General features: G+C 44.1%; 1 protein-coding gene and 1 long non-coding RNA gene across 2 annotated transcripts; both read left to right on the top strand.

The window, feature by feature from the left end:
- The first annotated feature begins 3,481 nt into the window (after positions 1 to 3,481).
- LOC121585695 lies at positions 3,482 to 8,538 on the top strand. Its single transcript, XR_006003887.2, has 3 exons — positions 3,482 to 3,561; positions 3,697 to 3,827; positions 8,433 to 8,538. It is a non-coding gene; the product is annotated as an uncharacterized LOC121585695 (long non-coding RNA).
- A 191-nt stretch (positions 8,539 to 8,729) lies between these two features.
- Positions 8,730 to 15,183, top strand: LOC121585832 (phosphatidylinositol 4-phosphate 5-kinase type-1 alpha-like). Its single transcript, XM_045226577.1, has 11 exons — positions 8,730 to 8,744; positions 8,871 to 9,023; positions 9,247 to 9,546; positions 11,685 to 11,896; positions 12,058 to 12,141; positions 12,625 to 12,673; positions 12,882 to 12,966; positions 13,376 to 13,549; positions 13,871 to 13,936; positions 14,712 to 14,843; positions 15,041 to 15,183. The coding sequence occupies exons 1-11, from the start codon at positions 8,730 to 8,732 to the stop codon at positions 15,181 to 15,183; spliced, it is 1,413 nt and encodes a 470-aa protein (XP_045082512.1).
- The last annotated feature ends 583 nt before the right edge of the window (positions 15,184 to 15,766 follow it).

Below are 15,766 nucleotides of genomic sequence, written 5' to 3'. Positions count from 1 at the left end.
TGCTGTTGGGATGTTTTTCAGCGACAGGGACTGGGAGACTAGTCAGGATCGAGGCAAAGATGAATTGAGCAAAGTACAGAGAGATCCTTAATGAAAACCTGCTCCAGAGCGCTCAGGACCTCAGACTGGGGCCAAGGTTCACCTTCCAACAGGACAATGACCCTAAGCACACAGCCAAGACAACGCAGGAGTGGCTTCGGGACAAGTCTCTGAATGTCCTTGATTGGCCCAGCCAGAGCCCGGACTTGAACCTGATCGAACATCGCTAGAGAGACCTGAAAATAGCTGTGCCACAACGCTCCCCATCCAACCTGACAGAGCTTGAGAGGATCTGCAGAGAAGAATGGGAAATACTCTCCAAATACAGGTGTGCCAAGCTTGTAGCGTCATACCCAAGAAGATTCGAGGCTGTAATCGCTGCCAAAGGTGCTTCAACAAAGTACTGAGTTACGGGTCTGAATACTTATGTAAATGTGGTATTTCAGTTAAATGTTTTTAAATAAATTAGCAGAAATTTCTAAAAACCTGTTTTTGATTTGTCATTATGGGGTATTGTGTGTAGATTGATGAGGGGAAAAACAATTTAATCAATTTTAGAATAAGGCTGTAACCTAACAAAATGTGGAAAAAGTCAAGGTGTCTGAAAACTTCCCGAAGGCGCTGTATATTTTTTATTTTACCCCTTTTTTCATGTTATCCAACTGCGATCCAATTACAATCTTGTCTCATTGCTGCAACGGGCTCGGGAGAGGCGAAGTTCGAGTCATGCGTAGTCTGAAACATGACCCGCCAAAATGTGCTCCTTAACACGGAAGTCAGCCGCACCAATGTGTCGGAGGAAACACTGTTCAACTTACAACCGAAGTCAGCCTGCAGGCGCCCGGCCCGCCACAAGGAGTCGCTAGAGCGCGATGAGCCAAGTAAATCTCCTGTAGTAACCGTGTCATTCCAAACACATAAAACAGGAATATAAACGAAAATACAAAACACAGCAGAATATAAAATTGCCAGTCGCATGTAAGAGGACATCACGCTTCTTTTTAGCCGAAAATGAAGTAAATCGGCGCAAAATTGTTGGAGGAGATGTGTTGTATAGATAGTACACATTAACATGTCCTCTATCTCTGGTAAGAATAATACATCATTATCAATAGCCTGGGTGCCAGTCTGTTTCTGCTCTCTTGCCAATTCCCTCGTGGGAAAATGATATTGGCATGACAATCCCATAAGGAGTTGTCAGAGAGCTGAAACAGACTGCATAATAGAGGCTGCTGCCTATAGACATAGAGTAGAAATCACTGGCCACTTTAAGAAATGAAACACTAGCCACTTTAATAATGTTTACGTATCTTGCATTACTCATCTCATATGTATATACTGTATTCTATACTATTCTATGGTATCTTAGTCACTTTAATCATGTTTACATATCTTGCATTACTCATCTAATATGTATATACTGTATTCTATACTATTCTACTGTATCTTAGTCCATGCCTCTCTGACATTGCTCGTCCATATACAGTGGGGAAAAAAAGTATTTAGTCAGCCACCAATTGTGCAAGTTCTCCCACTTAAAAATATGAGAGAGGCCTGTAATTTTCATCATAGGTACACGTCAACTATGACAGACAAAATGAGAAAAGAAAATCCAGAAAATCACATTGTAGGATTTTTTATGAATTTATTTGCAAATTATGGTGGAAAATAAGTATTTGGTCAATAACAAAAGTTTCTCAATACTTTGTTATATACCCTTTGTTGGCAATGACACAGGTCAAACGTTTTCTGTAAGTCTTCACAAGGTTTTCACACACTGTTGCTGGTATTTTGGCCCATTCCTCCATGCAGATCTCCTCTAGAGCAGTGATGTTTTGGGGCTGTCGCTGGGCAACACAGACTTTCAACTCCCTCCAAAGATTTTCTATGGGGTTGAGATCTGGAGACTGGCTAGGCCATTCCAGGACTTTGAAATGCTTCTTACGAAGCCACTCCTTCGTTGCCCGGGCGGTGTGTTTGGGATCATTGTCATGCTGAAAGACCCAGCCACGTTTCATCTTCAATGCCCTTGCTGATGGAAGGAGGTTTTCACTCAAAATCTCACGATACATGGCCCCATTCATTATTTCCTTTACACGGATCAGTCGTCCTGGTCCCTTTGCAGAAAAACAGCCCCAAAGCATGATGTTTCCACCCCCATTCTTCACAGTAGGTATGGTGTTCTTTGGATGCAACTCAGCATTCTTTGTCCTCCAAACACGACCGAGTTGAGTTTTTACCAAAAAGTTATATTTTGGTTTCATATGACAATATGACATTCTCCCAATCCTCTTCTGGATCATCCAAATGCACTCTAGCAAACTTCAGACGGGCCTGGACATGTACTGGCTTAAGCAGGGGGACACGTCTGCACTGCAGGATTTGAGTCCCTGGCGGCGTAGTGTGTTACTGATGGTAGGCTTTGTTACTTTGGTCCCAGCTCGCTGCAGGTCATTCACTAGGTCCCCCCGTGTGGTTCTGGGATTTTTGCTCACCGTTCTTGTGATCATTTTGACCCCACGGGGTGAGATCTTGCGTGGAGCCCCAGATCGAGGGAGATTATCAGTGGTCTTGTATGTCTTCCATTTCCTAATAATTGCTCCCACAGTTGATTTCTTCAAACCAAGCTGCTTACCTATTGCAGATGCAGTCTTCCCAGCCTGGTGCAGGTCTACAATTTTGTTTCTGGTGTCCTTTGACAGCTCTTTGGTCTTGGCCATAGTGGAGTTTGGAGTGTGACTGTTTGAGGTTGTGGACAGGTGTCTTTTATACTGATAACAAGTTCAAACAGGTGCCATTAATACAGGTAACGAGTGGAGGACAGAGGAGCCTCTTAAAGAAGAAGTTACAGGTCTGTGAGAGCCAGAAATCTTGCTTGTTTGTAGGTGACCAAATACTTATTTTCCACCATAATTTGCAAATAAATTCATTAGAAATCCTACAATGTGATTTTCTTGATTTTTTTTCTCTCAATTTGTCTGTCATAGTTGACGTGTACCTATTATGAAAATTACAGGCCTCTCTCATCTTTTTAAGTGGGAGAACTTGCACAATTGGTGGCTGACTAAATACTTTTTTCCCCCACTGTATGTATTTATTCTTAATTCCTTACTTAGATTTGTGTGTATTGGGTATATGTTGTGAAATTGTAAGATATTACTTGTTAGATATTACTGCACTTTCGGAGATAGAAGCACAAGCATTTCGCTACACCCTCAATAACATCTGCTAAACATGTGTATGTGACCAATACAATTTGATTTGGATTTGATTTGATTTTACTGGCACCCAGGCTATAACAATACTGCTTCATTATCAGGATTGGTTCAATAACACTATCATTGCAGTGGCCTCCTCTTGCGATCCTCCCTATACCAGTCTGTCACTTCTATACCAGTGTATCATTCAAACTGACTCTTAAATTGATCCTGTCTTGTTCCTTAGTATGTGGATGAGGAGGTTCGGCAGCGGCCCTGTCTGGCTTTAATCCCTTGGTCTGGACCCTTGTGTGTTCCTGTCTCTGTAAGTCTATCCATTCTGATACTCTGGTCTTAAGATGATATTAACATTAACATCAAGTGACTAGTCTTCTGAAAAACCACATAACGAAAATGTCTGTAAACTTATTCTCTCTTTCTCTGCTTTGCCCTCCTCCAGACCACCTCTTCTGCCCTGAAAGGTGTCATCCAGTTGGGCATCATCCACACATTGGGCAGCCTGTGCCAGAGGCAAAAGAGAGATGTACTCTTCAAGGACTTTGAAGATGTGGAGAGCAGCTCCTTCCCCAGGTGTGTGTGGTTGGTTGATGGAGAGGGAGGTATAGAGGGAGTAGGATATATTATCAGAAGCAAACATGTAGGGGTTTCTATTATGTTTTAATGTCAATATTGCATTCTGAACAAGTGTAGCTTGTAGGCTTGGGCGGTATCCAGTTTTTCATATCGTCATACCGTCCTTCTCTCGTTCCGGGATTAACGGTATTACCGGCATAAGGGGCCGCTAAAAAACGCAAGGAAAGCCCGTTGGTCCTCTATTACCAGAATGTTAACAAAATGTGCACAAACTAATAGCGAAATCACATAGACGCTGTTACTGTAGCTAAATGCTAACGACTGAAATTTAACATAAACTAATTGCAAAGACAGGCAAATCCAGTACATAAAGTTATACAAGCATAGCTAGTAGCTACCGAATATCATTTTCGGCGAGCGTGGACATTTACAAGCGAAAGTGAATAAGAGAAATTGTGCAAATAATCAAAGTTGTGATGCATGGTTTTCTGAAGGAAGAGCAGCATGTGTACATGGAGCAGATAAGAGAAGAACGGAGGAGGAAAAAAAACGCTACTAGGAAGCACAGGGAGAAAATGGCAGCTGTACAGATACCTCATCCAGAGCTCTTTGACTTCTGGCAGAAAGCCATTATAAGAAATCTTATATCAAATATTTAGTAGTGAATTGCATAATGTGTTCTGCACAACAGAGACTCGCCGATAGATATAGAACACTATGGACTCACCAGCTCGCTTTCTCCCATTGTGCTATTTACAAACAAACAAGTGACTGGCTCAACTGTTCTGGGGAATTACGGTAATACAGTGAGGGAAAAAAGTATTTGATCCCCTGCTGATTTTGTATGTTTGCCCACTGACAAAGAAATGATCAGTCTATAATTTTTATGGTAGGTGTATTTGAACAGTGAGAGACAGAATAACAACAAAAAAATCCAGAAAAACGCATGTGTCACGATCGTTTACGGACGAGAAGGACCAAGGCGCAGCGTGACATGCATTCATATTTATTTACGTACTGAACACACGACAAAACAACAAACGAAACGTGAAGTCCAAGGTAGACAAATAACATACCTCACACGGAACAAGATCCCACACCCCACTAGTGCCAACAGGCTACCTAAGTATGGTCCCCAATCAGAGACAACGAGCTACAGCTGCCTCTGATTGGGAACCACCCTGGCCAACATAGATCTAAACGATCTACAAACTAACATAGACACCCAACACAGAAAATACACACCCTGACTCAACAAATACAAGTCCCTAGAGTCAGGGCGTGACAGTACCCCCCCCCCCAAAGGTGCGGACTCCGACCGCGCCACGTAAACCTAACAGGGTAGGGGCCGGGTGGGCATTCCACCTCGGAGGCGGATCCGGCTCCGGGTGTGACCACCACTTACTCTCCACCTCCCCGTTGCGCCCCTGGTCTGGTCTGGACCTCGGCGCGCTGACTGGAGCTGGACCCGACGACGGTGGATCGAACTGCTCTGGCTCCGGGGTGGAGCTGCTGACCGGAGCTGGATCAGGCACCGGTGGAGCGGACTGCTCTGGCTCCGGAGTGGAGCCGCTGACCGGGGCTGGACTGGACCCCGGTGGAGCGGATTGCTCTGGCTCCGGAGTGGAGCAGCTGACCGGTGCCGGACCAGGCACCGGTGGAACAGGCACGGGCCGTGCCGGACTGGACACACGCACCACTGGCTTGGTGCGGGGAGCAGGAACGGGCCGGACTGGGCTGACGACGCGCACCACTGGCCTGGTGCGGGGAGCAGGAACGGGCCGGACTGGGCTGACGACGCGCACCACTGGCCTGGTGCGGGGAGCAGGTACGGGACGGACTGGGCTGACGACGCGCACCACTGGCTTGGTGCGGGGAGCAGGAACGGGCCGGACTGGGCTGACGACGTGCACCACTGGCTTGGTGCGGGGAGCAGGAACGGGCCGGACCGGACTGGCGACGCGCACCACTGACTTGGTGCGAGGGACAGGAACAGGTCGGACCGGGCTGGCGACGCGCACCACTGACTTGGTGAGAGGGACAGGAACAGGCCGGACCGGGCTGGCGATGCGCACCACTGGCTTGATGCGAGGAGCAGGAACGGGCCGAACCATACTGGGAACACCCACCATTGGCTTAGTGCGGGAATCAGGAACGGGCCGGACCGGACTGGCGACACGCACCACTTGATTGGTGCGAGGAGCGGGACTGGGTTCCTTCATTAACCCCCGCTCCTTCTGCTGCCTAACCAGCTCCTCTCGCCGTGCCTCTTTCCTTCTGTTCCCTCTGAACCAATGACCCCCTTAATCTGGCGGCCTCCTCTGCTAAACGGCTGAACTGCTCTATCGCGGCCTCCTGCTGCCTCGTCGTCCACGGCGTGAGCCCCCCCCCCTAAACATTTTTTGGGCTTGTCTCTCCCCCGTGATCATGGCCTCGATCCCTCTTGCCAGACTCTCGCTCATCTCCTCCCAAGTCCATCCTCTCTCCTCGTCACGCTGCTTGATCCAGGATTGGTGGGATCTTCTGTCACGATCGTTTACGGACGAGAAGGACCAAGGCGCAGCGTGATATGCATTCATATTTATTTACGTACTGAACACACGACAAAACAACAAACGAAACGTGAAGTCCAAGGTAGACAAATAACATACCTCACACGGAACAAGATCCCACACCCCACTAGTGCCAACAGGCTACCTAAGTATGGTCCCCAATCAGAGACAACGAGCTACAGCTGCCTCTGATTGGGAACCACCCTGGCCAACATAGATCTAAACGATCTAGAAACTAACATAGACACCCAACACAGAAAATACACACCCTGACTCAACAAATACAAGTCCCTAGAGTCAGGGCGTGACAGCATGTCAAAAATGTTATAAATTGATTTGCATTTTAATGAGGGAAATAAGTATTTGACCCCCTCTCAATCAGAAAGATTTCTGGCTCCCAGGTGTCTTTTATACAGGTAACGAGCTGAGATTAGGAGCACACTCTTAAAGGGAGTGCTCCTATTCTCAGCTTGTTACCTGTATAAAAGACACCTGTCCACAAAGCAATCAATCAATCAGATTCCAAACTCTCCACCGTGGCCAAAACCAAAGAGCTCTCCAAGGATGTCAGGGACAAGATTGTAGACCTACACAAGGCTGGAATGGGCTACAAGACCATCGGCAAGCAGCTTGGTGAGAAGGTGACAACAGTTGGTGCGATTATTCGCAAATGGAAGAAACACAAAATAACTGTCAATCTCCCTCGGCCTGGGGCTCCATGCAAGATCACACCTCGTGGAGTTGCAATGATCATGAGAATGGTGAAGAATCAGCCCAGAACTACACGGGAGGATCTTGTCAATGATCTCAAGGCAGCTGGTACCATAGTCACCAAGAAAACAATTGGTAACACACTACGCCGTGAAGGACTGAAATCCTGCAGCGCCTGCAAGGTCCCCCTGCTCAAGAAAGCACATATACAGGCCCGTCTGAAGTTTGCCAATGAACATCTGAATGATTCAGAGGAGAACTGGGTGAAAGTGTTGTGGTCAGATGAGACCAAAATGGAGCTCTTTGGCATCAACTCAACTCGCCGTGTTTGGAGGAGGAGGAATGCTGCCTATGACCCCAAGAACACCATCCCCACCGTCAAACATGGAGGTGGAAACATTATGCTTTGGGGGTGTTTTTCTGCTAAGGGGACAGGACAACTTCACCGCATCAAAGGGACGATGGATGGGGCCATGTACCGTCAAATCTTGGGTGAGAACCTTCCCTCAGCCAGGGCATTGAAAATGGGTCGTGGATGGTTATTCCAGCATGACAATGACCCCAAACACACGGCCAAGGCAACAAAGGAGTGGCTCAAGAAGAAGCACATTAAGGTCCTGGAGTGGCCTAGCCAGTCTCCAGACCTTAATCCCATAGAAAATCTGTGGAGGGAGCTGAAGGTTTGAGTTGCCAAATGTCAGCCTCGAAACCTTAATGACTTGGAGAAGATCTGCAAAGAGGAGTGGAACAATATCCCTCCTGAGATGTGTGCAAACCTGGTGGCCAACTACAAGAAACCTCTGACCTCTGTGATTGCCAACAAGGGTTTTGCCACCAAGTACTTATTTCCCTCATTAAAATGCAAATCAATTTATAACATTTTTGACATGCATTTTTCTGGATTTTGTTGTTGTTATTCTATCTCTCACTGTTCAAATAAACCTACCATTAAAATTATAGACTGATCATGTCTTTGTCAGTGGGCAAACGTACAAAATCAGCAGGGGATCAAATACTTTTTTCCCTCACTCTATATATAATGTAAAATAATGTCATGGGTGAAATGAAGAACGCAATCTGCTTAATCTCCTAACATATTGCACAAGTTGACTGCAGGTATTAACTTAAAAGTAGCTACAAATATATCAACGTCAAAGAAATAGTATTGACGGTATTGAAAAATCATCCCGTAGCTTTTTTCTAATACCCCGGTATACGGTATAAACGGTATACCGACCAAGCCTAGTAGAATGTGTGAAATAAACAAGTAAATTCATGTTCTCTCCTGCATGTCTGTCTGTCTGTCTCCTATTAATCCCACTGCACTATTCTTCTTCAGTAAGGGCAGTAACCTGACCCCAGCCCACCACTATGGTGACTTCAGGTTCAATGCTTACGCTCCCCTCGGCTTTCGCTACCTCAGGGAGATGTTTGGCATCCGGGCCGAAGATTACCTGGTACTACACACTCTCAACCCACCTTGCTGTCCTCTGTCTGTTACTTGAAGCCAAATGAGGAGAGAAAATAATTGAGGCTGCGTCCCAAATTGCACCCTATTCCCTATATAGTGCGCTTCTTTTGATATGAGATCTGGTCAAAAGTATTGGACTAAATAGGGACTAGGTTACCATTTGGAATGCACACACCGAAAGTAGGACAGTAAAGCAACAGTGGAGTATGAATGATATCAATGGGGAATTAATTGATGGGAATGTGAATACAGGAGGTGGAATTGTCTATTTAACTAACGTGTAATTAATCACTGTTTTGTTTGCAGTACTCTCTGGGTAATGAGGATCTGATTGAGCTGTCCAACTCTGGAGCCAGTGGATCTCAGTTCTATGTCTCCAGCGATGATCAGTTCCTCATTAAGACTGTGCAGCACAAAGAGGCTAAGTTCTTACAACAACTACTGCCTGGCTACTTCATGGTAAGAGATGGAGTTTGTGGGCTCGTTTTTGATCCAATGTGTACCTTATGTTTTGTGCTTTGAGTTACAGTACCAAGTTAATCTCGTTACTCAATTCAAGCTTTGGCTTCAATGTCTTCCTGGTTTATTCTCTATGTTTTGTTCTACACTAATATACCAGTAATAACGTGGATTTGATTGATATACTTACACTCACTCTCCTTTCCCCTATCCTCCTCTCTAGAACCTACACCAGAACAAGAGAACATTGCTGCCTAAGTTCTACGGTCTGTACTGCATCCAGGCGGGGGGCAAGAACATCTGCATCGTTGTCATGAACAACCTGCTTCCGCACGCCGTGCGCATGCACCTCAAGTACGACCTGAAGGGCTCCACCTATAAGAGACGGGCCTCAGCTAAGGAGCGGGACAAGGCCGTGCCCACCTTCAAAGACCTGGACTTCATCCAGGACCTGCCTGATGGACTGCTGCTGGAGGCAGACAACTACAACGCCCTCAGCGAGACCATCAAGAGAGACTGCCTGGTGAGGGAAAGCGACTGCATCCCAAATGGCACCAATTCCCTATATAGTGCACTACTTTTGAACAGGGTCTATAGGGTTATTTTAGTGGGATGGAAATGACGCTGAGAAGTGTCATACATTTTTTATGTAACTGTCCAGTGTTTCCAGATTTCTATGAAAAATGACCTATAAATTACAATATTAGTGAAATAGTTTTCCTTCCAGAAAATGGTAAATAAGTATGTTAAAAAGCTGCTTTTCTTTTTTTGAATGGTGTGGGCGTACCCCAACTGCAGAATGGTGTGGGCGTATACTGGTCATTAACAATATTCACGCAAGTAGACCGCTGATTGGCCAGCTCAACCAATGAGCCAACATGACATGATGTTCTATGAGGAAATAGCAAGTGTTTTTGAAACGGTCTGTTTGAGATACAAGTTAAAGGTGGGTTTTTTAAAGTGTTTTTTTATGAGTATAGGACAAGTCAACAACATTATTTGGGTATGAGTTCACAGAATATGCACTTTTAAAAGTGAGATTTTCACTGGACAGTTACTTTAATGATTGTGCTAACATATTTCCATCACGTATCATTTTGTAGTTGACTTGAACTTGGTCACCTACTGTTGGTGCATGCTATACTAACCCTACTGCATTTCTTTCATCTTCCCTGAGATACTCCATCACCACTTGTCTGTTTGTCTCTGAGTCCAGGGGCCGTATGTAGCAAACTTCTCAGAGTAGGAGTGCAGATCTAGAATCAGGTCCAACTGTCCATATAATCGTATTCCCATGACTGTAAATGAATGGAAAAAACCATCGATCACATAACATAATTCATTCCTATGTGAAGACTCAATAGCGCATTTGAAGCCAAGGAAGTCGGTTAAGATGGTGTCTCATGGAGACACAACATGGGCAATTTGAGCTAGTCCAGGAAGTGACGTTGCAGGCTAGCTCAGTGCTAGCTTTCATTTAGTATCTCAAGTTGAAGGCCGACCGGGGTACTGCAGGCTGCCATTAGCAATGAAATTATTCTTGTTATCCTGTGTGCGATTTAAAAATAATTGGTTCAAGGATATACATCTGGTGTAATAGAAGCAATTATTGGTACCATGATTGTCTTAGATTTTTTTTTTTTTATACACGAAGATTGCCATTTTCCCATTCACTATAATGGGGATCCTGTTTTCTGAAAACAATGACTGCAGTACCGTGGTCAGGCTTGAACTTTGTGGCTCAAATGAGAGTGGGCAGTCGTTCTCCCCTGTCTTATTCCTTATAATCGTAAAGGCTAACCTGATCCTAAATTGGTACTCACTGTTTGTCTCTTGAGCCCTGACTCCTTTATCTCTTTGTCCCATATACAGAGCCTTCAGGAAGTATTCATACCCCATTACTTATTCCACAGTGTGTTATGTTACAGCCTGAATTCAAAATGGATTCAATATATTTTTTTCTCACCCATCTACACACAATACCCCAAAATGACAAAGTGAAAACAGGTTTTTACAAATATTTGCAGAAATATCTCATTTACATAAGTATTCACACCCCTGAGTCAATTCTTTGTAGAAGCACCTTTGGCAGCGATTACAGCTGTGAGTCTTTCTGGGTCTCTAAGAGCTTCCCACACCTGGATTATGCAACATTTGCCCATTATTATTTTCAAAATTCTTCAAGCTCTGTAAAATTGGTTCATGCCGAAGTCCCTAAGTGGTTTCCTTCCTCTCTGGCAACTGAGAGCAAATGCTTACTCCTGAACATATTTAGGCTTGCCATAACATAGGGGTTGAATACTTATTGACTCAAGACATTTCAGCTTTTCATTTTTTATTCATTTGTAAAAAATAATAATTGAAAAACATAATTCCACTTTGACATTATGGGGTATTGTGTGTAGGCCAGTGATAAAAGAAAAATCTCAATTTAATCCATTTTAAATTCAGGCTGCAACACAACAAAATGTGGAAAAAGTCAAGGTGTATGAATACTTTCTGAATGTACTGTAACTTCTGCAGTGCTTTAAGATCATGGACTACAGCCTGTACATGCTTTACCAAGCCTACTGTATGTCACTCATTTTCCCTGGTGTACTCCTCCATCCCACTTCGCTGTGTCTCTGACCCCTGCATTTTGTTCCTCTTCTCCTCCTGTAGCTGCTGCAGAGCTTTGAGATCATGGACTACAGCCTGCTGGTGGGGATCCACAACCTGGAGCGGGCAGCTCGGGAGCAGGCTGGAGAGAAGGCAGGAGGGGCTGCAGACCAGAGGAGGCCCCGTCTGCAGATCCAGAAGTCCCTCTACTGCGCCACCATAGAGGCCATCCAGGGAGAGGTGCACAGCAAGGGAGCCCTGGACACTGAGGACCAGTGAGTATCCACTTTACAGTCCGCACACATCTCAGTTCAGCTAGTCGGTTCAGTTGTTTGAGTATTTAGTGTAATAGGATTTGAAAGCTGACCTGTCCAGTTGAGGAAAATATGTGTTGGTCCATAATATGATCCGAGGTTGACCCTGTATGTTTTTGCAGCATGGGGGGTATCCCAGCATGCAACTCCAAGGGGGAGAGGATGCTAGTGTATATCGGCATAATCGACATTCTGCAGTCCTACAGGTAACCACTGCTCTGACTGTACATGGAGGTCTATTGGTAGTTTTGTCTGTGTTTGTGTCTGTCTGATGTGTCACGCCCTGGCTCTGGGGACTCTTAAATGTTGAGCCAGGGTGTGGATTTTTCTATGTTTAGTTTTCTATGTTTTTTGTTCTAGATCGTTTAGATCTATGTTGGCCAGAGTGGTTCCCAATAAGAGGCAGCTGTAGCTCGTTGTCTCTGATTGGGGACCATACTTAGGCAGCCTGTTGGCACCAGTTAGTTTGTGGGATCTTGTTCCGTTAAGGTTTGTTTTGTGTAACCTAGGACTTCACGTTTCGTTTGTTTGTTGTTTTGTCGTGAGTAAAGTACTTAATAAAATGTACACTTATCACGCTGCGCCTTGGTTCGACCAATCTTTAAACGATCGTGACATGATGGGCTATGCTATGTGAAACTGTGAATACATTAGGTCCGTAGTAACCCATGTCCTGTGTTTTTGCTCAGATTTGTGAAGAAGATTGAACACTCATGGAAAGCTCTGGTCCACGACGGGGTAAGACAACAGACAGGCTATCCTGATGCCTCTGTGGTGACCTCTTTATGAATATTAACACAAGCATTTCACTACACCCGCAATAACATCTGCTAAATATGTGTATGTGACCAATAACATTTGATTTGATATTAGTATTATTCTACATACTGTAAGTGTATACACTACTGTATATTAGTGTGACTTGAAACCCTCTCTTTTCTCCCAGGATACAGTGTCAGTACACAGACCAAGCTTCTACTCAGACCGCTTTCAGCGGTTCATCTGCAATACGGTCTTTAAAAATATTCCATGTAAGTGCTTGAGTGTTACTCTATGAAACCTCTCGTTTTACGCTATGGCTGTATTTAGATTTTCTTCCCTTCTAAAGTGTGCACTCCCCCTCATGTATTTGAAAGGAATGGACTGATGTGAAGAATATGGTGGGAAACTCCTTCCAGCCATGCTTGCACCAATCCAATGCTTTTAAATACATGAGGGGGAGTGAATGAGTGCACACTTCAGAAAAAGGGAAGAGAACAGGAAAGCAGCCAGAGTAGAAGTAATCTCACCCCTCACTTCTTATTTATATTTATTACATATTTGACGTTACATTATGATAGTTTGTGTTTTAATGATGTTGTGAAGCTTAACATGCCAAATAAATTTCCCAAGCTTGAGATAATAAACGACTTCTAATCTAATCTCCCTCTCCCCCTCCAGTGAAGACGTCCCCATCTAAGAAGAGCCAAGTAGGGACCGAGGGGGGCCTACGGAGGGCCAATACAGCCGGGTCCAGAACCTCTCCATTCTCCCAGCCCAGCAGCAGCAGCCTAGGTGTTCCACACAGCCCAGAGACAGAGACAGAGGGACAGACAGAGACAGAGGGAGACATCGGTGAGGGAGGGAGAGAGAGGGGGGAGAGAGAGGGGGGAGAGGGAGGAAGAGCCCAATGATCGGATAAAAGTCTAAAGTCAAAACATTTGGCCCCAATACAAACCGTCTTTAATTATAGAATCCAGACAAAATGAGACAAATTAGACATTACCTGAGAGGTATATAGATCATCTTTGACATTACAAACTAACAATACATTACCAACTTACCAACAAGCAAGGTAAGTAACAGCTACCAGAATGAATTACATTTAGGCTAGTTCATAATTCTTTTTCTATTAACAACAGAGTAATAATGTAATGTAATTTTTCCTATTTTCAGACATGATAGACACCAGAGGTGGCAGGAAATGCCTAAAAGTTGACAAGCCTGTTGCTAGCACTAGTGGTAAGTCTTCAGTAAATTGCTATAGAATGAATTGAAGCCTATATGTTCAAAATCAAATAACTTTATTTTCAGTTGAATGAGTAATAGAAGGGGTTAAGCCAGATAATGAGAATCAGAGCCATATATTTGTGGTGTCATGTAAATGGATCATAATGCAGAAACCACAATGTCCCAACTCTGTCAATACATGATGGCTCTGATGGGAACTAATTTCATTAATGATTTAAAGATGAAACTATGATGGCCGAAAAATTTAGCTAGGTTAATTATTTTTTTAGCAAGAGCTTGATGTCTCATTTAATGAATTGTCTTTTTTTTTGGTTTGCTGCAGTGAATATAAAGAATATTAGTAATTACATTGCCTATTAGCCTATGGTAATTTGGTACGTGATAGTTGCTGTAGTACACAGCATGGTCAATATGATGGAGGGAAATGACTTGGAAGTTGTGATCCAACCTGGAAGAAGTTGTCTGTCGGCAGTGAGCAATTTAAACATGAGCATAATTTGAAAGGATCTTATATTTACTATTTTGATTGCACATTTTAGAATCTGTCTATATTGATGCTAGTGTGCCAAAATGTAGGCAAAACATGGGATTTTGCCGTTTTCATTCAAACACCTTTTTTAAGTGGGGGATGGTCATTAAAATATCCCACTAGACAAGTTGTGATTATACAATGCATGGGGAGCCTATAATAGCCTCACTTCCATTTTATTTGAGAGAGGGAAGCAGTCTGGTGGGCGGGAGTTCTGACTTAAAATGTGTATCACAGCTGACCCAAAGGCCCTTGAAGTCCTAAAGCTGAGAGCTGAGCTACAGGCAGAAAAAGACAAGAACAATGTGCTGCTGGACACCATAACCAGCTTGAAGGTCTTCCTCGAAAGCCAGCTGGCTTCCCTAAGAGGTGCATCATCTTTGAATTAACTTTAACATTGAAATAACAATTGAGAATTAGTCTGTCCTAAGATCTAAAGGTGGACTGGATTGTTATGAGTGTCATGATTTCAAAAGCTATGTTACTGCTTTTACATAGTTATTATGCCTGTTTTGAGATGGGGTTAGGGTTAAATAGTTCACAAATGTTATTGTTACTCTGTGTAGGGTCTGACCAGCAGGAGGCTACGTGCTCAAATCAGTCAGGGACTCCAGCAGCGAGGTTGAATCAACCAGGGCACTCGTCCTCATCATCTTCCTCTGTCTCTGAGGAGGAAAATCTACCAAAGCAGAAGAAAAATAAAAAATAAATAAATATGCCATTTAGCAGACGCTTTTATCCAAAGCGACTTACAGTCATGCGTGCATACATTTTTGTGTATGGGTGGTCCCGGGGATCGAACCCACTACCTTGGCGTTACAAGCGCCGTGCTCTACCAGCTGAGCTACAGAAGTGAAGAGACTGCTCTGAGGGTGAGCGGAGAAGAAATAAGTTACATGTTTTGTAAAACTAAAACGTTTACACAAACTACCCAATTGTACTACCTTACAATTTGGAAATGATCACATTGATCACATCCTACAATAAAATAAGGTAGTTGTTTTCCCCTTATCAGATAGAAAAGTACACACTAAAATTTTTTGTTTTGTTCTGTGTTTTCTATTGCAGTGAAAACAGTGAATGGTGTTGTGCAGAGGTACAACCATAGCCACAGGAAGTAGGGGTGCTGAAGGTGCCACAGCACCCTCTGATAAATTGAAATAAATTTGGCAAAGTTATATAATTACTCCTGTCTTGCATAGTCGGGAAAGCCGCGATTTGGGAAGCTTGTTGCATTGCGGCCATAGAAATATAATCCATAGAAGGGTGTTGGAAACTCTAACACTGTCAAT

The sequence above is a fragment of the Coregonus clupeaformis genome, chromosome 17 (assembly GCF_020615455.1).
Source record: "Coregonus clupeaformis isolate EN_2021a chromosome 17, ASM2061545v1, whole genome shotgun sequence".
NCBI classification, from domain to species: Eukaryota; Metazoa; Chordata; class Actinopteri; order Salmoniformes; family Salmonidae; genus Coregonus; species Coregonus clupeaformis.
This window is presented reverse-complemented; position numbering and strand designations above follow the sequence as displayed.

Excerpts from the sequence above, each read along its gene's own strand:
- LOC121585832 (XM_045226577.1), top strand. Across the intron at positions 9,547-11,684 it reads CCATCAAGAGAGACTGCCTG|CTGCTGCAGAGCTTTGAGAT; the intron begins GTGAGGGAAAGC and ends CTCCTCCTGTAG. Across the intron at positions 13,550-13,870 it reads AGAGACAGAGGGAGACATCG|ACATGATAGACACCAGAGGT; the intron begins GTGAGGGAGGGA and ends TCCTATTTTCAG.